The sequence below is a fragment of the Mytilus californianus genome, unplaced genomic scaffold (assembly GCF_021869535.1).
Source record: "Mytilus californianus isolate M0D057914Y unplaced genomic scaffold, xbMytCali1.0.p SCAF_42, whole genome shotgun sequence".
NCBI lineage: Eukaryota > Metazoa > Mollusca > Bivalvia > Mytilida > Mytilidae > Mytilus > Mytilus californianus.
Genome location: NW_026262693.1, coordinates 1,071,678 through 1,095,457, shown reverse-complemented (window position 1 = coordinate 1,095,457; position 23,780 = coordinate 1,071,678). Strand labels below are relative to the sequence as shown.

General features: G+C 31.7%; 1 protein-coding gene across 17 annotated transcripts in view; it reads right to left on the bottom strand.

Moving 5' to 3' along the window:
• Positions 1 to 4,413: 4,413 nt before the first annotated feature.
• LOC127699858 (cytoplasmic dynein 2 intermediate chain 1-like) overlaps positions 4,414 to 23,780 on the bottom strand; it is a 75,858-nt gene continuing 56,491 nt past the window's right edge. For 15 of the 17 annotated variants that reach the window (XM_052203252.1, XM_052203244.1, XM_052203245.1 and 12 more), the window contains 10 exons: positions 22,924 to 22,941; positions 21,032 to 21,096; positions 19,215 to 19,333; positions 16,352 to 16,439; positions 15,983 to 16,049; positions 14,656 to 14,714; positions 14,122 to 14,167; positions 9,313 to 9,493; positions 8,885 to 8,942; positions 4,414 to 8,053 (listed from right to left, as the gene is read on the bottom strand). In XM_052203252.1, the coding sequence (XP_052059212.1) occupies positions 7,943 to 8,053; positions 8,885 to 8,942; positions 9,313 to 9,493; positions 14,122 to 14,167; positions 14,656 to 14,714; positions 15,983 to 16,049; positions 16,352 to 16,439; positions 19,215 to 19,333; positions 21,032 to 21,096; positions 22,924 to 22,941 (812 nt within the window). In that variant the 3' untranslated portion in view covers positions 4,414 to 7,942. The remainder of the gene's footprint in view (positions 8,054 to 8,884; positions 8,943 to 9,312; positions 9,494 to 14,121; positions 14,168 to 14,655; positions 14,715 to 15,982; positions 16,050 to 16,351; positions 16,440 to 19,214; positions 19,334 to 21,031; positions 21,097 to 22,923; positions 22,942 to 23,780) is intronic. The other 2 variants (XM_052203260.1, XM_052203250.1) reach the window with 2 other exon arrangements.

The window sequence follows — 23,780 nt, the reverse complement described above, 5'->3', positions numbered from 1 at the left end:
AGAATTCAAGAAAGGAAGATGGGATGACTTTTTTACTTGTATAAGTAAAAAAATCTGAATGTCTAAGGGACATAATTAGGCCAAAAAATAATTTACCTATACAAGTAAATAAAATACAGTTGTATAAGTATCCAACAAATTTACTTATATAAGTATATTAATATTTACTTCTTCAAGTAAATAAAAATTACTTGTACAAGTAGTACCCCCGACTGTTTATGGAAAGCTGAAACCTACATTTAATGTTAATGCAGACATATTACTTGTTCCAAACCAAACCTTGTCAAGTTTCGGGCCCCCGGGTACCCCTTCTTTCTATAATTCATCTTACATCTACTTTTGAATCTTTTGCTTATTTGTTATTTGGTCTATGAATATCTGTCTATATATTGACAATGAAATCACATCTTGATGGTCCCACAAAAATGTTGATAATGTGTACATTTCATTTTTTTTTCTAGCTCCTCTCATATGATAGCAGTACCTTTTTGGTCACTATTCTGTGTTGCGTCTAAATATTAATTGTAACACTTTAAAGTGACTGAACAGGTAAAACAAATACTTCTCATGAAACAGAAAAAGAAGACTACTTGGAACAGCACCAGACTATGTATGAATAAAAACTCAGATCGGAATAGCATGGATGATATATTTATGCATTTTGTACATCATTGTGAATAAGCAAGGAAGGCTATTAATAATGGTGCATTTTTTTAAAGTTTATTGGGTTTTTTATTCATATTCTGTTCGAATTTTCACACAATCTGTCAAAAAGGCAAAACTAACTTTACTGAAACTTTCAAACAATATGAGAAGTGTTTCATTCACCAAAACACTCTTGCGAATCTGCAAAAAAAAAATCATGCATGATTTTGTGAATGAAAGGGGAAAGAAGATCCTGACACAGCGCACCTGAGCATGTCAATTGCGAACTGACCCAATAATTTATATATCACGACCAGTCAACTGATAGTGACATTATCAGAGAGTACACATCAAAGGAAAAATGCACAAATTACGGATAAATTGTTAAATATGATATCATAGAATTAAATATGTTTTATTACAAAAAAATGTGTTCTCAATCTTGTCGATAGATATAACAGAATGTCATATCAGTACCAAAGACAACTCTTCATCCAAGTCACAATTTGTAAAAGAAAACCATTATAGGTTGAAGTACGGTCTTCAACATGAAGCCTTGGTTCACACCAAACAGCAAGTTATATAGTCCATATCAATCATGACAATAAACATAAACAAACAAAACAACTATCGCTTACTAATAATCCTGACTATATGTATTACATGAACTTGTTGCCATCAGAAATGAAAATATAAATATTCCAACTAACAAAAGCATATGCTTACACATGCAACCAAATATAAAGCACTAAATGATAATACCAATATGAAGCTCTCATCTATAGAACTTACAAAAAAAATGTCAAGATTACAAACTGCAACAAAATAATAAAAAATGTAAGAAGCCAGCTGACAACATATTCTAGAAAATTATTTGCAATTAATATTTCATTCCAAATCCATTACCACAAAACATCTTCTTATAGTTATACTACATCTGGATGAAATATTCATCACTTGAAGTGCTCCAGCTAGAAATAGAAAGGGGCAGGATGCCAGTGAAGGGCAGGGCACTTTTTTATGATATGAAAAGGCACTTCTCATTTCTTTTGTCTACGTTTCTGTGTGTATCACGAGTTCACTTTTTTTTTTTTTACTGTATATGTTGTTAATAAAGATGCATAAGTTGTTGTTTTGATTATTTACTCTATAAAACTTGCATTACAAAAGTCATTCATACTACATGTTCATAAAACATGGCAATACACATTCATACATCAGATCACTATTAACCAAAAGAAGCGAAATAAACTTACTATTCTCCCCCCTTGGAAAAAGGCATCAGGGAGGGGTGCAATTGAAGGCACCCAGGGCGTGGCTAAGGGCACCCAGGGTGTGGCGCCCTTTCTAATTTGGGCTAAAGAGACCACTGTCTTCTATACATATAAGATGTAATATTCTCATATTCGAACGGCCAACTATAGTAGTCAAAGGTGGATTTAGAGAGTTTTTCAGGGGACCCCCCCCCTTTCGTGAGAAAACTTTGGTTGATCATATACATGTAGTGAATCACTGAAGCATGACTGGAGCTGGCCCCCTCTTATGAAAATTTCTAGATCTGCCACTGGTAGTCCATTTTGTCTAGCAGTAATCCTCAAAAGTAAATAATATGTTTTTCTTATCAACTTGATTATAACCTTGCTAACTATTACATAACTGTCAAGACACAGTATGCATGTTAAAACTACTTGCATTGTCATAAAGAGTAAACAATCATATTCCACAAAACAAACAAAAAAGTGTTTGTATCGTTACTCTAGCTTTTACAAACCATATATATATATATATTATCATATGTGACTATCAAGCCTCCTTCAATGATAACCTTGATTCACCAATACTACAACTAAAATCAAAAATCAGGAGAAAAAAGACACTATATATTCTAATGCTTGGAGTGCAAGATTCCAATAAAAAACCCTATACCCACAAACCACCGATCTCAATACATGTATAAGCAGCTTAAATACGGCAAGCTTTTTAGAAAAGCTATTACTTGTTTGTACAAAGCATTAGGAAAGTATTGTTTTTGGCCTCCTTTTTGCCTCTAATTCCTAATCGGTTTGGGCCATAACCCCCAAAATCAATCCCAACCTTCCTTTTTTCATATGAAACCTTGTTTTACAATTTCAAAGAGATCCATAGATTTATACTCAAGTTATTTTCCGGAAAACCAGAAAATCCTTGGTTTTTTTCCCCCTTATTCCTAGTAAATGGTTTTGACCATAACCCCCAAAATCAATCAAAACCTTCCTTTAGAGGTATGGAACCTTGTGGTACAATTTCATCTAACATTTCTTATTTCTATGTTCTTATAACAAGGACTTTCCTAAATCAAGAACGACTATATTCCTGACTTTTGCAATTTTCCAGATGGGCAATCTGACTTTTGTCCTCGAAAGGTATGTTGTTCAGTCTTGGTGTTCTAGTAAACTTCAAAAACAGCAATGTTCTAATAAGGTTACACAATTTCTGAATTTATCTATTCAGTGGAATAAATCAAGCACCAATCAATAAAAAAATCATTAACCTATAAACATTTTTAAATCTTAAATACATAATGCTAGTGAATTGCAAGCTATCTTAACAAGAATGCACCTATTGCCATGCTAAGCATACCCAACATGTAATTCAAAGTATCGGAAAAACAGAAAGTGTTATCTGATCGATCTTAAATTGCACACAGCTGACAGCTCTTTACTATTGAGCTGCTTACAAAATATTTAGACATTCTGTTCAGCAGTTTCATAGAAAAGTGTGAAGAAAAATATGAGCTCATTCAGAATATTGAAGAATTCAAAGTATTTGCATACAGAAAGTAAAGTATCTGACAGGTCCAAAAACTGTTCACACCTTACAACTAATCACTTTATATAGCTGCTGACCAAATATGAAGTCATTCTGTTGAGTAGTTTCTGAGAAAAAAAGTTGGGGAACAGTTTTATGTTCATTCAATATATTGAAAAATTCTAAGTATCGGCAAACAAGAAGTACGTACATTGTATTTGACAGATCCGAAAAGTGATCACACTTACAACTCATCACTGTTGACCTCCTGACCAAATATGAAGTCATTTTGATGAGTAGGTACTGAGAAATGTGCAAGGTAAATTTTTGTTGGACAAACGAACAAACATGGTGATTGTAATATAGTCCAATGTGCACATATTTATCACAGTCCATAAGGAAGTAATTTCATTGTGTGTTTTAACAGAAAAATCAACAAATAAATGTAGTTTATCAAAGTTGAACAAAAAATTAAAACTTGTAATATGTTGTTCGTTTATAGTTACATGTAACATGTGTTTGGTTATTTATACATGTAGTAAGGTTTGGGTTATTGAATTTCATGTACAAGTGAATTATGGTGGTTTAAAGTAATTTGAGTCATTGCAGTCAAATTGTACAGAAACATTTTACCTAATAAATAATACAATAAATTATTTTATTCATTTTCAGATTTGTTGACAACTAGTATGCGGAAATCAGTGCCAGCTGCTAATTTTCTGTGTATTTACACGAACTTTCCAAATTATTATACAAATATGAATAATAAAATGTGCACTTGTCCTCGCAAGTGGCATCTCCAATGTGAGAGTTTGTGGTTATTGGATAAATATTTTATGTTCCTTTGAGTTTACAAATTAGAATATAATTGACAATGATGGTAAAACATAACATTCAAAACACCAAACGACTGAAAAAGCGTCCATTCTTCAAATTCCACTTTAGAGATCATTGTTGTTCATGGGGTTCTAAGTAAGAAAAATAAAAGCAGTTTTTTTTTCTTCCCATTTATTGAAAATAGACTTTAGATCTTTAGAAAATAAACAATAGCATTATAAAAATGTTGATAACAGTATGTACATATCACAATGTAACATCTATTACTATACTATTACAGTATCATTTAAATAAATTACCAAACATTCTTCATTATAAACAGTATTACCCAATTTTCTTGATTTGGATAGTTGAATTTGAATTTCATTTCAGAATCATTGGTTGAATTTTCATTGTTTAGGACCATTATAACAAATCACACATTTTGGTGCACTATTCCAAAATTTTACTCTGGATGCTTAAGATTCTGAAATGGTAAATTCTTAGTTATTGAACTCAATATTACTATTGTGAAACAGTTTGTTTCAGATAACTTAACTTTAGACTACCAATATAGTTTTCATTTAATAATTTTTGTTTGAACACCTGAAATCTGATAAAATAGAGATCTAGATAAAATAAATATGTTTAATTGAGTATATGCAATCTAATTTGTTACTTCATGTTTAAGTGTACATTCTAATTTTGCATTATTGTTGAAACTGCTTTTTGATCAGAAGTTAGTAATTAATTTAAGAATTATACGAATGGAGGAGTCTTTCCCTAATGTATTCTGTTCTCACACCATATATGATCATATATGGATATTTTTTCATATTTTGCAACATGGTTTTCATTGGTGTTAAGTAGTCACATGATATAAAATATCTAAAATTATATATGCTTTGCAGTTAGGATTGTTAAAAACACTTTGAGTAAATAGCACAACTTCAAAGTTGTAAACTTTTTTATTGGGAAATTTAAGATAACAGCCTAACTTTAGGTATGAGTGGCTGTCACTTTCATAAAATGTATCATTACAATTTTTATAGCAAAATATCCTTCCTTGAAGGTATAAAAAAATTATCTTCTGCATACTTATAACTGATAAATTTCTTTCGGAGGGCTTAAATGAAAAAAAAAAATCAAACAGACCTACATTGCATATGAGCTGTGTCAGATAGAAATAGAACTTATGCAAGTGCACATATACATGTTCATGTATAAGACTTTGATTGATTTTGGAACATTTAAATACTAAATGAAAGATGAATTTTGGTCTGTTTTGTTTGGTTCTTATGACAACTCAATTTTGAAACAGTTACAGACTTTGCATATAGATTTTTTCAACCCCGAGATAGGATAACAGATGTATTGATATTCATTTGCATAAGGTCGACTTCTATCAGACGCAGCTCATATAATGCTTCACTTCTGACATGTGACTTGCAGAAATAAGGAAAGTAACTTTACCAAAATCTTGTTTTTACTTTGCCATTAGTTTAACAGACTTCGACTTAGTCCACAATAATAACTTCTGTGCATCATACATTGAACATCTGATCACAATTAATAATTAATAACAAATTAATAAATAAATAATTTATAGTTATAACAGATACCTGTAACAATTGTTTGCACTTTTCTGACACAAAAGAAATAAAATAAAGCACTACGTAAGTAAAAATTGTTAATACTAATATCTGTATTATCATTCACTCATCTGTCAAAACAAAAAACAATAACTTGCAAAAACTAGCTGGACCAAATATAAAATTGTTATTTTACTTTTTTTTAATAATTTTTTTGAGATATTTTATCCCAATCAAATACACGTTAAAAAATAAAATAATGATCTGCTGACTCAAAGATTTGATTAAGCTTTACATTTTTCTTTTCTTTCCCTACTTCATATGTAAGTAACTTAGACTAATTATATTATAACTAATTCATATTCAATTTTAAAAATGTTTGACTGGTGAGGTACCATGATAGTGCTATCTGAATGCATTTAGTAATAGAATGTGGTGCAATAACTTAAGAGAAACAGTGCTATTTCAAATCATATATTGGGGAGAACATTTGAGTTCTTTGTCTACTATGTCCTGTTCAACACCTTATAACAGATATTACAATAATTTTTTTTGGTCACAGGTCTAAGAAATATGAATGGTATTTGAATTAAAACAGGACACACATACTCTTCTTAATATTATAGGTGATTTTATGGAAGTTTGTATGGCATTAGTTTGTATTCAATGCTGACTTGTTTTTTGTATGCAAGACTTTGAAATACATAATTTTCTAGTTTTTTTGTCTGTTTAAATGGAATGCTTCTGCTCAGTATTAACGTCTGTATTACCGGTACCATGAATGATTTTTCACAACAAAAACAAGTCAATTACACTAATGAAATTTGTAACAAAGTTTTGCAATATTCTGACATAAAAAGAAATAACCTATGACCAATTTAATAGTATCATGGTAACTCATAAAAAATGACTATTATTTAAGACACACTCCAAGTTAAATAAATATGTAGACTTATAAAATTATTACCATTTTTATGAAAATATGCCAAAATGGTTATCTCCCTGTAACTTTCAAAATTACTGAACACTCTTGTATTTAATAATTCTATCTTTTAAAAGTGTCCCAAAGATCAAATAGGTAATAGTTATATAACATTGGAAAACTGTAGCTTGAAATTGTATACTGAATATTTTTTTCCTTATTTTGAAATGATATCTATAGATGCAACCAATCTACATCCATCTAGCACATACCTTAAAGTACAGTAATTCACATACAAAAGTGTACTATTCCACAACTTTTAGAAAATATTATTAAACAATCTACAATATCTTGCTTTTTTTTGCAAACAACAATACACTACACAAACAAAATGTGAACACAAAAGAACACATGACACAAATGGACGGAATATAAACATTGATATATATGATTTGGTCCCTTGCCAGGAGTTTGTCTTTAACAAATGGACCCAAAAGTTGTATTCACTAGTATAAAAACAAGGAGATGTGGTATTGTTTCCAATGAGACAAGATCCACAAGAGACAAAAGGACAAGAATGTAAACAATTCCATTTCTGTCTCTTACAGTACTTGACAGGAAAACACATCTTATATTTTTGGTATATTACCTAACACTTAGTATGAAAGACAGATGTATCAATAAGTAGCTCATCTGTCATTAAAATCTCTTCTTACACATACACATGTAGCATCTTAACTTAACTTTTCATTCATACAACTTGGCACATGAGCAGGTATGTCCTAACCATATCCTTCATACATTCTACAGAAGGTCTATCTGAAGTACCAGATGATGAATTTTATAATACAACAATCAAGTAATAAATTTTGATGTATTCTATGTATATATGTTCAGTTTTTTGCATCTTCTTGTTGCTCAGTTGATATCTGTTCCATTTATTTCAATTAAACAAGTAAATGGAGCCAATCAAATCATTCACAATTATCAACTGGTCCTATTCATTGGTTCGCAGTATGGTATGATATGATACATTGTTTTCTCTAAATTGCCTAAATGATAAGAATTTGTGCAAGATAACTTGATATGTTGTTACTCCTGTGTGAGGACCATCAAATCAGAATTTGTCTAGATAACATGATATGTTGTTACTCCTGTGTGTATTGAGAGGACCATCAAATCAGAATTTGTCTAGATAGCTTGGTAAGAAATCATTCTCTAGTGTTTGTTGTTCTCGGTACTCTTTAGATATTGTGTGTATTTGTATCGTGCCATCTTCTTGACTAACAAGCTGTAGGAAAAAAACAAAACGAATAATTAAAAAAACATTGCACAATGAAGGATTGCTTTGATACACACAGCCATGGTTTATAATGATAATTTTTCAATTGTACAATATTTAAAATATATGAGACAGGCTACTTAAAATATTTAGATTACAAGGTAAGCACTAATCATTCCAAAATCAGTAGCAATAACTAAAACATTTTCAGACAGTGAAATGTTCAACTGTATGCATACCATTTGTGATCAGATTAATAAACTAATGCACAGTGGCAAATATTACTAGAATAATCAAAAATAACATTGTAATGGGATAAGAATGTGCCGTACTTTTTAATGCCACATATTTGGCAAAGAATCAGCAAATATCAATTTAAACATCTTTGACTTGATTCAGCAAGGAACTGGACTGAATACATCCACCACTTGAGTTGAGCACATTAAGTCAAGATTGTTTGGCATGTTGTTAGATTGCTTATCATTGACATGTGCCCTGATCTATATTCATAACAAGAATTCACAAGTTTTATAGCAATGTCTCAGTATACAGTTTAAATCTGTTAAATGCAAAAACCCAGAACAATTTCTTGAGTAATACATAATATTCATGGCTATGCTCATAATTCAATTTTTTACAATTCCATTCCCATTTTTACATTCACCTTCCCTTTTTTACATTCAGATTCCCATTTTTACATTTACATTCCCATTTTTACATTTACATTCACATTTTTACATTCACATTTCCATTTTTTTACATTTACATTCCAATTTTTACATTCACATTCCATATCTTACATTCCATTTCAATTTCTACAATCACATTTTTCAAACTCACCATCTGAGGATGCCGTCCTGTAACATTTAAGTGTGGTGTGAAGGCTATATGTATAACACTGAAATAAAAATGTAAAAGTAGCATAGAATCATTCTGTATAAAAATATAATGTAGAGTGCTATGATATCTTCACTGATTTGGATTTCAATAGAAAAATCTTTCATTTATTTTTTGTGGGTATTGAGTTCAGGAACAAACATTTTCATGATTGTCTTTGTACATTCATTATTCAAATGAAAATAATTTTTGAATTGGTTAAGTAAAGATGTTATTTAAGACAAAATTACAATGCAATGCCAATCATTGGCAAATATTGAATGGGAAAGTAATGATAAAATTTTCTCTCAATTATTTTCCGTGATGTCTGTTGTTAAGCTTGTACTTCTAAAGCAATAATCTCTAAATAATAACATATTTTTTATACTTACTTTTCTTTAGATAAAGTTTCCATTTTTGCAGGCATTGCATCCCCTTCCAAAATGTCAAATGTATAAAGTTGTGAATGGTCATCCAGCACATAAAATACACAAGGTCTACTGCGTGACCATCGTACACATCTCAAGTCCCTTGTTCCCCATATTTTGGAAGGCCAGGTCAACAAAGGTTTTTCTGAAAATTATTAAAATATATTCTGTAGCTGATATACATACATAAATGTTTTATGCCATGAAATTAGTAAATAAAAGTCAAAAAGTAGATATATATATTTTCATCTTTCATACAGATTACAGTCCAGCAAGTTTTGAATCATGCAAAATATTAAGAAGAGTGCTAAGATACCTTCACTGTTTTTGGATAACAAGACAAAATATTCTATCTATTTTTGTGGATAAATTTTTCTGCCAATTGAGGGAAAATAATTTAATGGATACTTCTTTACATGGTTTTGACAAATTCTGCATACAAGCCTACAAGAAAATTTCATTTAGTTAACGCTTAAATTCCTTGTTCATCTAAACAGAATATCAACAAAATTAGTAATCCACAATTTATCAATAATTCCTCTATATTAAACAGTATTTAATATAAACTGTTGACACAGAGATATGTCTCGCCTATGGGCATACAATTCAGAAAAAGACAATCTGATGGGCAGCAACATTGCTTATTAATTCAGTCACTGGACCATTATCTAGTGGGCAGGGCCTGAAAATGGTTGACAAACTGAGATGTACAGACAGTAATGTTACTTTATAGAAAATATCGTTGTTTATTGTAAGTAGTTCCTATCAATATAACTTAAGCAGAAAAACTTAATTAACATTGAAAATTGCTAATTAATTCAAATTCACTGGACCATGTCCTAGGGGCCAGGTCCTCAAAATAGTCGTCAAACTGATATGTACTGATAGTAATGTTTTCATACAATTTATCATTGATCTACCACAAGTAGTTCCTATCAAACTGACTTAGGCAGAAAAACTTAACATTGAAAATTGTTAATTAATTCAAAGTCACTGGACCATGACCTAGAGGCAGGCCCTCGAAATAGTCATCAAACTGATATGAACTGATAGTAATGCAACTTCATACAAAATATCATTGTTCTATCACAATTAGATCCTATCAAACTAACTTAAGCAGAAAACTTAACATTGAAAATTGGTAATTAATTCAAAGTCACTTGACCATGTCCTAGGGGGCAGGGCCTTAAAATAGTTGTCAAACTGATATGTACTGATAGTAATGCAACTTCATACAAAATATCATTGATCTATCACAAGTAGTTCCTATCAAACTAACTTGAGCAGAAAACTTAACAATTGTTGACGCTGTCACCGGAAAAGCAATCCCTATGTCTCGCTTTCCACGACAGGCGAGACAAAAACAATGTACTGTGAAATTAAGGATGATGTTAAACATAAATACAATTTTACTTTAAAACTTTGAGCTTATTCAATTGAACTTTAGCATTAATTGAAATTACGCAGCTTGTGCACCATTATCATCACATATAAATGCTAGTATTTATCTACCTTTAGTCTATAATTCAGTTTGGTAAGTCTAAAATAACACACAATATTAAGTAGAGTGCTCAAATATCTCACTGATTGGTGTAAAAAGACAAAATATTTTGATGAATCAACCCAGGAAGACTAATGCTTTAATTCACATACATTTTTAAGAAGATTCCCAACAGGGTTGTGAAATACTATTCCTATTATTTAATTTTCCTAATTGTCAATCAAGACAGATATTACTATTCAACTAAACAATTCATTTTAAAAAAAAATAAATATTGAGTTACTAGATTTCAAAAAAAAATCGTAAGGGTTCTGCGGAACCTAGTGTCTCGCCTACTTTTGCTGTTAGTCGCAGGCTCAACAAAAATGGGGAAATAATTATCAAAAATTCTGGATACTATCTTTTGAATGTAAGAAGCTTCTGTTCATGTTTCGTAAGAATCCAGGATGGTTTATGAATCTAATAAATGTTTTAAAAACTTTAACTGCAGACTGTATGTAATGTTAACTGGAAGAAAAACTAAGTCCATTTATAAGTAAAATACGGATAAACAGGATTTTTTTTTAACAAAATTTACTTTTGAATACTATCTTATGATCATAAACAAGCTTCTGTCCAAGTATGGTACAAATCCAGGATAGTTTAAGAAAGTTATTAAAATTTGAAAAACTTTAACCACAGAGTGAATGTAATGTTAACTGGCAGAAAAATTAAGTCCATTTATGAGTAAAAAACGGATAAACAGGATTTTTTTTTTACACAATTTAATTCTGGATACTATCTTATGATCATAAACAAGCTTCTGTCTAAGTTTGGTAGAAATCCAGGATAGTTTAAGAAAGTTATTAAAATTGAAAAACTTTAACCACAGAGTGAATATTTGTTGATGCCGCAGACGCCGACGGAATGTATGATCGCTATGTCTGGCTTTTGCGACAAAAGTCGCAGGCTCGACAAAAAGAATCCTATAGCCAAAACAGGATGTTGTCTGCTTTGAAACTTTCACTCTGTGTAAATAAGATGCTTTAATTTCACAATCCTGGCAAAATGTTCAAAGCCTAATGTTCCTCAAAGTGATGTTGAATACAGTTACAAAACTCTGCACAAAGGATAATATTGGGTGAGGGTTGATACGGTATGTGATATTTTAAAGCCATATAATATACAATTTATTATTAAATATTAGATGTTTCATGTCTGTATGACGTAAAAATTTTGGGGTTTAATGAAACCCATCACCTGTCACTGATATCAATATCATCATGGATGGCCAATATAGAACGATTGCCATTGATTATATTACACATACAATTTATTTGTATTTAATACTAAGTATATAATAAACATGATTGACACTAAATATTTTTAAACATGATTAACACTTGTTTAAACAATTACAGCCTACAGAAACTCATAAAACATTACCTCAAATGATTGACTAAGAGTACAGCCTACTTTTTTTTAATCTTAAACAGTAAAAGAACTTTCAATGGTATGTTCATACTGTTTGTAAGTTCAGATATCACATTACAGATATATCATGAAACAGTAAGATATGCAAAACTTTGTATTACAAAAACTGAATTTACACAAATAACATGTATTAAAATACAAGTGAAGGATAATCTCATATAAAATATGTGAATCTCTGAAGTGAGGTTATCTAAAAAACAGACACACATCTGTAACCTTACCGTCTAAAACAAAGATATCTAGATAAAAAGGCAAATCAGTTAAGAGGATGGAAATCTCTGTTAATTCTTAATAACAAAACATCTCTTCAACAATTATGGTGGTGTCATGTTTTCAATGGTTTCAAATTGATAAATTGATATATTATTGAGAATCTCAAGAAGCTTGTTCCAGTAACTGAGAAAGACAAGAGTGCACATGCTGAAATGTCTTGCCTTCTTTACTAATCATTGATATTATGTTGATAGTCCTAAATATGAAGCTTTATTACAACTGTCACATAAACTTAACATTAACCAAGTAAACTAAACATTGACCAATGAACCATGAAAATGAGGTCAAGGTCAGATGAACCATGCTAGGCTGGCATGTACAGCTAACAATTCTTCCATACAACAAATATAGTTGACCTATTGCTTATAGTTTAAGAAAAACAGACCAAAACACAAAAACTTAACACTGAGCAATGAACCTTGAAAATGAGGTCAAAGTCAAATAAAACCTGCGTGACTGACATATAGATCATAAAATATTTCCATACACCAAATATAGTTGAACTATTGCATATAGTATTAGAAAAAAAGACCAAAACTCAAAAACTTAACTTTGACCACTGAACCATGAAAATGAGGTCAAGGTCAGATGACACCTGCCAGCTAGACATGTACACCTTACAATCATTCCATACACCAAATATAGTAGACCTACTGCATACAGTATAAGAAAAACAGACCAAAACACAAAAACTTAACTATAACCACTGAACCATGAAAATGAGGTCAAGGTCAGATGACACCTGCCAGTTGGACATGTACACCTTACAGTCCTTCCATACACCGAATATACTAGACCTATTGCTTATAGTATCTGAGATATGGACTTGACCACCAAAACTTTACCTTGTTCACTGATCCATGAAATGAGGTCGAGGTCAAGTGAAAACTGTCTGACAGACATGAGGACCTTGCAAGGTATGCACATACCAAATATAGTTATCCTATTACTTATAATAAGAGAGAATTTAACATTACAAAAAATCTTAACTTTTTTTCAAGTAGTCACTGAACCATGAAAATGAGGTCAAAGACATTGGACATGTGACTGACGGAAATTTCGTAACATGAGGCATCCATATACAAAGTATGAAGCATCCATTTCTTCCACCTTCTAAAATATAAAGCTTTTAAGAAGTTAGCTAACGCAGCCGCCGTAGCCGTCAGGATTGACAAAAACCACAAGAGGAGTGAAATTACAGTTAAATCCATTTTAAATATCATTAATTTTTTAAAAGCATTTAAAAGTGCTATGCAATGGTCTGAGGTCATGCACTTTGTCTAGAATAAGTCTATGTACAAAACCAAATGACCTGAGGTCATATTTGATGAGTTTCACAAAATGTTTAAGGTAAATGCATGAAAATACCAAGCATGTGAATCTACAAAAGACTTTTCGTTCAGTGAAAAATTGCTATACAACTAAATGTATAATATTTCTAAATAATTTGAAAAAGTTTCCAGCATGTGTAGATATTCCCATCCAAAAAAATGTTTTATGTATAATTAAAGAGAAATTAAATTTACCTGATTTGGTCCCAAATAAGTGAACACAACCTTCTGCTGTTGATGCCTGAAATACCAATGAAATAGCTAATTAAAATATTTTCAATTTTAAAAAAACATAACTTTCATTTTCCTATGCTTATTTCACTGATGGGGTATAGTGCTACTTTCTATATACTTGAACAATTTTTATTGTTGAAGGTAACCATAGAGCAAGGGGAAAGCCAGTAGATCAAGAATCCATTGTAATTTTTCGAAAAAGATCATGATTTGTCAGGACCATGTGACAATTTACAAGGATGGGAGTTGAATTTCTGAAATGGTCCCTTGTACATAAGGCATTAAGTTACCAGATAAACAAGAATCTGTGTCAATAGGACACTTTACTCTCCATGTTACCATGAACCAAATGAAACCAAAAATTTTACCTGATAAGGGACAGACAGACAGACATACAAACCTGGAAACATAATGCTCCTGTACTTTCTTAGGCTGGGCTTTAAAATAAATGAAAATGAAATATACTATAGAATTGATGATCCATAATTAACTTACCAGAAAACATGGATGACCAAAAGGTGAAAAATCTATACTCCTAACATCTACAGGAGAATCTGAAACAAAATATAAAAAATCCAGACTTTGAGAAATTAATTTTACCACAAAACACTCAGTTCAATTTTGTTTTATTTTTATAATTACCAATCGTCAATATTTAACTGATGAAGGTATTATAATGTCATTTTCATACTTGAATCAGTATTATAGATCTGTCAAATAATATCTTTCCTATTTTCAAAATACATTAGTTTGTCAGACATATCTCATACTATATTTGTATTTTATCATACTCATATATTTGCTTCATGTCTTCAAACTTCAAATATAGTATCCCTTATATCTAATGTCAGCCTGTTAGGAAAGGTATAAATCAGACAAGAACAAGAATGTGTCCATAGTACAAGGATGCCCCACTCGCACTATCATTTTCTATGTTCAGTGGACCGTGAAATTGGGGTCAAAACTCTAATTTGGCATTAAAATTAGAAAGATCATAACATAGGGAACATGTGTACTGAGTTTCAAGTTGATTAGACTTCAACTTCATCAAAAACTACCTTGACCAAAAACTTTAACCTGAAGCGGGACAGACGGACGAACGGACAAACGGACAGACGGACGGATGAACGAACCTACGCACAGACCGAAAAACATAATGCCCCTCTACTATCGTAGGTGGGGCATAAAAAGGGAGACTTACCATGAATTCAGTTTCATCAACATGATCATTTAAAATCCTCTTGTAACAATCATGTTTGGAAAAATACAAAATATTGAACATTTATTATGTTTGAAAAGTAGAGATACAGTGTTGATGACAATGCTTCAATAATCACCCAAAATACTAGCAGATAACAAAAATACATCCTTTTCTCGTTGTTTTTTGTTTTATTAGAGGCAGAAAAGAATGTTGCCTGAAACTTGAAGCTATTTTCTTTTGTCTTGGGAAACTCTTTTTACACCACCCACACTTTTTAGCCAATTTTTGTGTAAGTGAAGGATCAAATATATCAAATAGGCCAAAAACCTCCTTTTTCACGTCAAAAGATTTCTAGGCAGGGTAAACAAATTTGGGGAAAAGAATAAAACTTTTAAGCAACACAAAAAATTTCTTAACATTCCTTTTCTTGTCCCTTCTTCCTCCCCTTACAATTATGTTCGCCCATATATGCTTTATCTTAGGAGGGTTTTCAAAGATGATCTTATGAGTTCCTCAAGACAAGACTAAGATGTCCACTAGTGTGAATTTATACATTCTTTAAAGTCCAAATATTTTAACTGACACATTGCTCTTTTTGCCTTTTATCATTTCACATAGTACCTGTTAAAGCTGAGAATGTTCTTGGAAAAGCTCTATTACCAAATCGTAAGCCATGTAGTACATATCCCTGAAAATATAATATAAAATGTAAGTATTTCCTGAACCGATATTAAATACAGCAAAAGACAGTGAAACTTTTAAGTAATTTAAAAAAATAAATTTGCTGCTTAAAATTATTTTGATTACAAGGAAAATTTGACAGGCAGCACTTTATTGTCCTGAAAATCCCCAAAAAAAAACAACAGCAAAATTTATGTCCAAATTATATTGCAAACACTGAACAGATAAGAACAAGCAAATGTAGATGAATAAGAAATATTTCAATTAATTAAACAAAAATAGAAACATAAAATATATATATAAACCCACCCCATCTGTCCCTATATAAAAATGGTTTGGATCTGTTGGAGAAATCTGCATCTCAAAGGATCGGATTGGACCTAATGACCTTGCTTCTCTGAAAAGAAAATGGTATACATGTACATATATATGCATCACATATATTCCAAACAAGGCAACCAATCATTATTAAAACAGCACAGTACAAAGATTTTCTTATATAAATGCCTATGTACCATATATAATATACCACTGTATGTACCATATAATATACCACTGTATGTACCATATAATATACCACTGATTCTGTTTTATCTTATTTATAACTTTTTTGTCATTGCAGATTACATAGAAAAACATTTACCATTTTCTTGCAAATGTACTTTTGTTTGTTATTTGCTTATTTTATGATACTATAAAATCCATATCAAGAAGATAATTATATCAACAACACTTGATGGCAAATAATCCTATCCAGTATGAGAGATTCTGCCAAATGGTCTCCAAGGAGTTGATTACACAAGGTGTCTTTGTCACAATACTAAAAATAAAATGCTCCGCTGGGGCGCAGCTTGATACGACCGCAGAGGTCGAACCCTGAACAGTTGGGGCAAGTATGGACACAACATTAAAGCTTGATACAGCACTGAATTTGGATTGTAATTAAATATTTGACACAGCATAGGTTTCTGACACAGAATGAAAGTGGTCTAAGAACTTTTTTTTTTTAATTTACCTATTCAAACCATATCATTATTATTTGCTTTTATATATAAATCAGAAATAACCAATTTAAAATGGAAAATTTTAAAGAAAAAAAAAAGGAAAAAAAAATCCCCCCCAAATTTTTTGAACCCCCTTATGATTCATCACCCCCAAACTCAATCCCAGCCTTCCCTTTGTGGTATGGTACCTTGCAGTACAATTTCAGAGAGATCCATACACTTGAACACAAGTTATTGTCTGGAAACTAGAATAAAATACTCCGCTGGGGCGCAGCTTGATACAACCGCAGAGGTTGAACCCTGAACAGTTGGGGCAAGTATAGACACAACATTCAAGCTTGATACAGCACTGAATTTGGATTGTAATTAAATATTTGACACAGCATAGGTTTCTGACACAGAATGAAAGTGGTCTAAGAACTTAATTTTTTTTAATTTACCTATTCAAACCATATCATTATTATTTGCTTTTATATATAAATCAGAAATAACCAATTTAAAATGGAAAATTTTAAAGAAAAAAAAAGGAAAAAAAAATCCCCCCCAAATTTTTTGAACCCCCTTATGATTCATCACCCCCAAACTCAATCCCAGCCTTCCCTTTGTGGTATGGTACCTTGCAGTACAATTTCAGAGAGATCCATACACTTGAACACAAGTTATTGTCTGGAAACTAGAATAAAATGCTCCGCTGGGGCGCAGCTTGATACGACCGCAGAGGTCGAACCCTGAACAGTTGGGGCAAGTATGGACACAACATTCAAGCTTGATACAGCACTGAATTTGGATTGTAATTAAATATTTGACACAGCATAGGTTTCTGACACAGAATGAAAGTGGTCTAAGAACTTAAAAAATTTTAATTTACCTATTCAAACCATATCATTATTATTTGCTTTTATATATAAATCAGAAATAACCAATTTAAAATGGAAAATTTTAAAGAAAAAAAGGAAAAAAAAATCCCCCCAAAATTTTTTGAACCCCCTTATGATTCATCACCCCCAAACTCAATCCCAGCCTTCCCTTTGTGGTATGGTACCTTGCAGTACAATTTCAGAGAGATCCATACACTTGAACACAAGTTATTGTCTGGAAACTAGAAAACTGCTTATTTTTTGGCCCCTTTTTGGCCCTAAATTCCTAAAATTTTGAGGGAATTACCCCCAAAATCAATCCCAGCCTTCCCTTTGTGGTATGGTACCTTGCAGTACAATTTCATAAAGATCCATACACTTACACACAAGTTATTGTCCTGAAACTAGAAAAATGCTTGTTTTTTTTGCCCTTTTATGGCCCCTAATTCCTAAAATTTTGAGCGAATTACCCCCAAAATCAATCCCAGCCTTCCCTTTGTGGTATGGTACCTTGCAGTACAATTTCAGAGAGATCCATACACCTGAACACAAGTTATTGTCTGGAAACTAGAAAAATGCTTATTTTTGGCCCCTTTTAGGCCCCTTATTCCAAAACTTTTTGGCAATTACCCCCAAACTCAATTACAGCTTTCCCTTTGTGATATGGAACCTTGTAGTACAATTTCATAAAGATCCATACACTTATACACAAGTTATTGTCATGAAACTAGAAAAATGCTTGTTTTTTGCCCCTAATTCCAAAAAATTGGAGGCAATTACCCCCAAAATCAATCCCAGCATTCCCTTAGTGATATGGAACCTTGTGATACAATTTCAGAGAGATCCATAGACTTACACACAAGTTATTGTCATGAAACTAGAAAAATGCTTGTTTTTTGCCCCTTTTTGGCCCCTAATTCCTAAAATTTGGAGGCAATTACCCCCAAAATCAATCCCAGCATTCCCTTTGAGATATGGAACCTTGTGGTACAATGTCAGAGAGATCCATACACTTACACACAAGTTATATCTGGAAGTTACAAAAATGCTTATTTTTATCAATCCCCCACCTTCCTTTTGTGGTATTGAACTTATGGTAAAATTTCATTGAGATCCATTCACTTAAACTAAAGTAAGAGTGCGAAAACTAATGTGTCTTCAGACGACTACGACGACGACGACGTCATACCAATATACGACAAAATTTTTTTTGCGGTCGTATAAAATTGTCATTTTGAGCCTTAATTACTTTGTAAGGTCAGTTTTCTCTGGTCCTGGGTGACCTTTATATACAGGTTTGACTGTACATACCTGACTAAGCTCTCCAGTTTTATTGTAGAACTAATAACAACTTTAACCTTGCCACCAGGTGATAACCCAAGGTCAATCTCTGATCCTGCTGGGTCTGTAGTAGTTAATTCTGCAACAACCTAAAAAGTAACATCAGATAATAAATATGTTGACTTTTGCAACATTCGTATATTTGTCTATGTCTTGTATGAAGTCATTTATATTTCGGAAGATTGTGGAATAAGCCTTAAATAAAATGCTTCGCTGAGCGCAGCCTGATACGACCGCAGAGGTCCAACCCTGAACAGTTTGGGCAAATTTGGACACAATATTCAAGCTTGATACTGTCTGAATTTGGATTGTGATCAAATTTTTGACATAATATAGGTTTTTGACACAAAATAAATGTGGTCAAAGATCTTACAAATCTATTGCGCAATACTGTGCAATTGAAGATTTCTTCTTGAAACTTTTGAAAAATTTTGAAAAAAAAATATGAATCCCTTAAAAAAAATTGGGAAAAAAAATTCCCCCCCCCCCCCCAACTTTTTGAAACCCCCCTTGGAGCAATAACCCCAAAACTCAATCCCAGCCTTTCCTTTGTAGTATGGAACATTATAGTACAATTTCAGAGAGATCCATACACTTAAACACAAGTTATTGTCTGGAAACTAGAAAAATGCTTGTTTTTGGCCCTTTTTTGGCCCCTAATTCCTACATGTTTGGGGCTATTAACCCCAAACTCAATCAAAGCCTTCCCTTTGTTATATGGAACCTTGTGGTACAATGTCAGAGGGATCCATACACTTACACACAAGTTATTGTCTGGAAACTAGAAAAAATGCTTGTTTTTGGACCCTTTTTGGCCCTTAATTCCTAAACTGTTGGCCCCTATAACCCCTAAAATGAATCCCAACCTTCTACTTGTGGTATTAAACATTGTAGTACAATTTCAGAGCAATCGAAATACTTATACACAAGTTATTATCCTGAAACTAGAAAAATGCTTGTTTTGGGCCCCTTTTGGGCCCCTAATTCCTAAACGGTTGGGACCATCATCCCCAAAATCAATCCCAACCTTCCTTTTGTAGTATTGAACCTTCTTAAAAAATTTCATAGAGATCAATTCACTTAAACTTAAGTTATTGTCCGGAAACCAATGTGTGTTCGGACGACGACGCAGACAACGACGACATCATACCATTATACGATCCCCAAAATTTTTTTGCGGTCGTATAAAAACTGTTAGCTGGTCAAATCAAAATTGCTCAATTAGAAATAAAATAGTACATTGTATATTTAGCAAAATATCAGATAAATCAAAGTGTTTCACAGGAACCAATTTATTTCAGCAGACAATATTTGTTCAATACCTTTGTTGCTTTTGCTTTTGCAACAATCTAGAATTGCAAAAGAATTTTGACAGAGGAATGCACTTTGAACTTGGATTGATTGATGAATTGATTATTGGTGCTAGCAGCACTTTCACCACACATGGCTTTATCATGTTGTGAAGTTTTTATGGTGTGGTAAACTGGAGTGATGGAGAGAACCATGACCTTTAGCAGGAAAACTAGCAATCCTAGGGGGTTAAGACAGGTTAGTAATCACTGTAGATAAAACTACTTAGATCACTCAGCAACTGAGGCTTCAGAATACTTGGAGGATCAACAAGAAATATAAATCAAAATGCATCTTTTAAAAGATGCACAATAAAAAAAAATATAACTAACTTAAAAATAAAATAAAATAAAGCAATTTCTCAATGATGTGAAAGGTACCGTAATACACTGGATTCAGAGAGAGAAGCTATGAGCATTATCATGATTATATCCTACCCAAAAATTAATTCTTCCCTGATCTTCACTGGACACCAGCTGGAAGGACATACCAGATCCAGAATCTGAAATAGAATGATTAAAATCAATTATTTCTAAGATATATTTATATGGCTCAGTATTTGTTTAAGCTGATAGGGAAAATAAATATACAGTGTATGCAAATACTTCAGCAAACTATTTTAATATCTTAATATTAAAAAAAATATTTTGTCCTCATAACTAAAGGTTTTAACAATTACATAAATGTTGTACTTAACTATAAAACATCAATATTTTTTTGAATTTGGTACTATCTGTGTCTTGTTAATGATTGGTTTCCAATTGAGAAAAACTCAAACAATATTCCCACAAATAATACAAAGTACTAACTACTAGTAAAAACCTGTTAACCCTTAAAATCCCAGTGCCTTATGTAGCTTACTAAGGGGTATAAGTTTTGTTCATTATTGAAGGCATTATGGTGACCTGTTGTTCTTTATATTAACAATCCTACCACATCTCCTTATTTTTTTGTGACCTTATCAAGCAAACCTGTTATTGACAATGAATGTAATGGTGGACAGAACTGATAATTCTTTGTACATGTATTTCTCTAATTCTTCTTCTGACCAGTTGATTATTTTTTTATTATCAACGTGTGCTTCCTTTGATTTCAGTTCTTCATTGGTCAAAATTCAATTGTGACTTCAAATTTACTTGCTTTTCTCTGAATTTGTAATTATGACGTCAGGAAAAAGGAAATATTAATTTCGGCTACAAATTTTCTACAAATCATTAGAGAGAAAGGTTCTACCACCAAATCACTTGCTATGCCTTATTTCTCCACTCTCAACAGTTAATATCTTGGCAGGCAACGTTTTAAATTTGAAACTTTAACTGTCTCGAGTGGAGAAATATCTTTTCACACTCTAAACAGTGGTTGAATCTATATATACACAACACTTTTTAACACAGTTTATAGCTAGTATCTAAGATTTTTTAAGTTAAACAAGAAATGTCAATTACATGTACTAGCAAAACTTGAACTGTAATAGCAAGAAAAACTGAGGTTAATAATAAAATCTGATGCCATGGAAACAGGATGTTAAACTTAAACTAACAATAAGTAAGCAAAATGTATATCATCAAATCTGACTTCATGAAAACAAGATGTTAAGCTTACACTGATAGCAAGCAAACAAATTTTAGGCATATGAGCCTGAAGTTTAGCATATATAATATTCTGATATTTGGGTTTATTATCATTGTTTAGAAACTAAAGCTTGTAATTTCAGAATCATCATGTTACATTCACTAATTAATTATTAAATAGATATAAGAAGATGTGGTATGAGTGCCAATGAGACAACTCTCCACCCAAAGGTTAAATAAAGTCTACATAAGTTACTCAATGTAACATATATTGCATTAAATGCAAATACAAACACCTTTCAACTTAAAATATGACTAAAAGATTTCAATTGACCTTTTTGTTGATTCATGTTAGTAAATGTTTTAAGTGTTGTTCATTTGTTTAATGCAAGTAGCTGGACTATATCAATGAATGTGATATTTTCTCACTAAAAATTTCATGTATTGGGTAAATTTGACATATGAATATAGTCATTGGGCTTACTGGTAAATGGTGTCATCAAGATGTGCATAATTGTAGATATTTAATGGATATAAACCCAAAGTTATTAATTGTAGATATTTAATGGATATAAACCCAAAGTTATTAATTGTAGATATTTAATGGATATAAACCCAAAGTTATTAATTGTAGATATTTAATGGATGTAAACCCAAAGTTTTCTATATATTAATCTATACACTTTTTTTGTAGCAGACACACATTTTTAGCATAAATTTCACACACTCTATTACATAGCTGATTGATTTTCATTTACCAGTATTCTTCTTTTCGTCTATGATAACAGAATATAATACATGTACATACTATTCTTTTCTTCCTTTTGTACTAAGGATAACTCCTAAAAATGACTGACACTGTACAAGACATGTGGTCAGATAATTTTCAAACAAGAAAAAAACCTCTCACACTACCTCATTTCCATGTTCAGTGAACAACCAAATCTCATCCCATATTGAACATAAAGTCATATGCATTTCATTTAAGTTGATGTGACCACAACTTCATGGCAACCTACCTAAACCCAAAACCAAACATGATCCAGGATGAAAGAACTGACAGACATTTGGTTTGGTCCACTTTAAAACCCTAATATCTTAGGAAATGGCCACAACTTAAGAAAGTTTTATGAAAAGCCTATCAAAGCTATTTTCATAAAATTTCTAAGGATTCATCATTGTAACTGATTATAAATTATACTGAACTAATCATGATTTAAGAGTGAATATCCCTTTTTTTGTGTGAGTAAAGTGCAACATGTTTTTCTTAAGACATTCCGTGGAAAAAGTATCATCCAAACCAGACTTTTCCAAAAGGTTACTCTTTGTAATGTGGACCCTTTTGGGTCTCTCTAACCCTACTTATCTCTAAAACTGATAGACCTAAAATAGAATCTAATTAAAACTTGTTTTTGTTTGAACCAGAAGTTTGAATAGCACGTGTAAATCGAGAATAAATACGGTGAGAGTGCACAGAAAATCCATACTTAATAAATATCACTAGAATACGACTTTGAAAGTAAAACAGTTCCATCCTTATGTAAAATAATGTTTAACATATCCATCACATAAATGTTTGAAGGATCTTAAGCTAAAATAAAACACATGTGTCAGT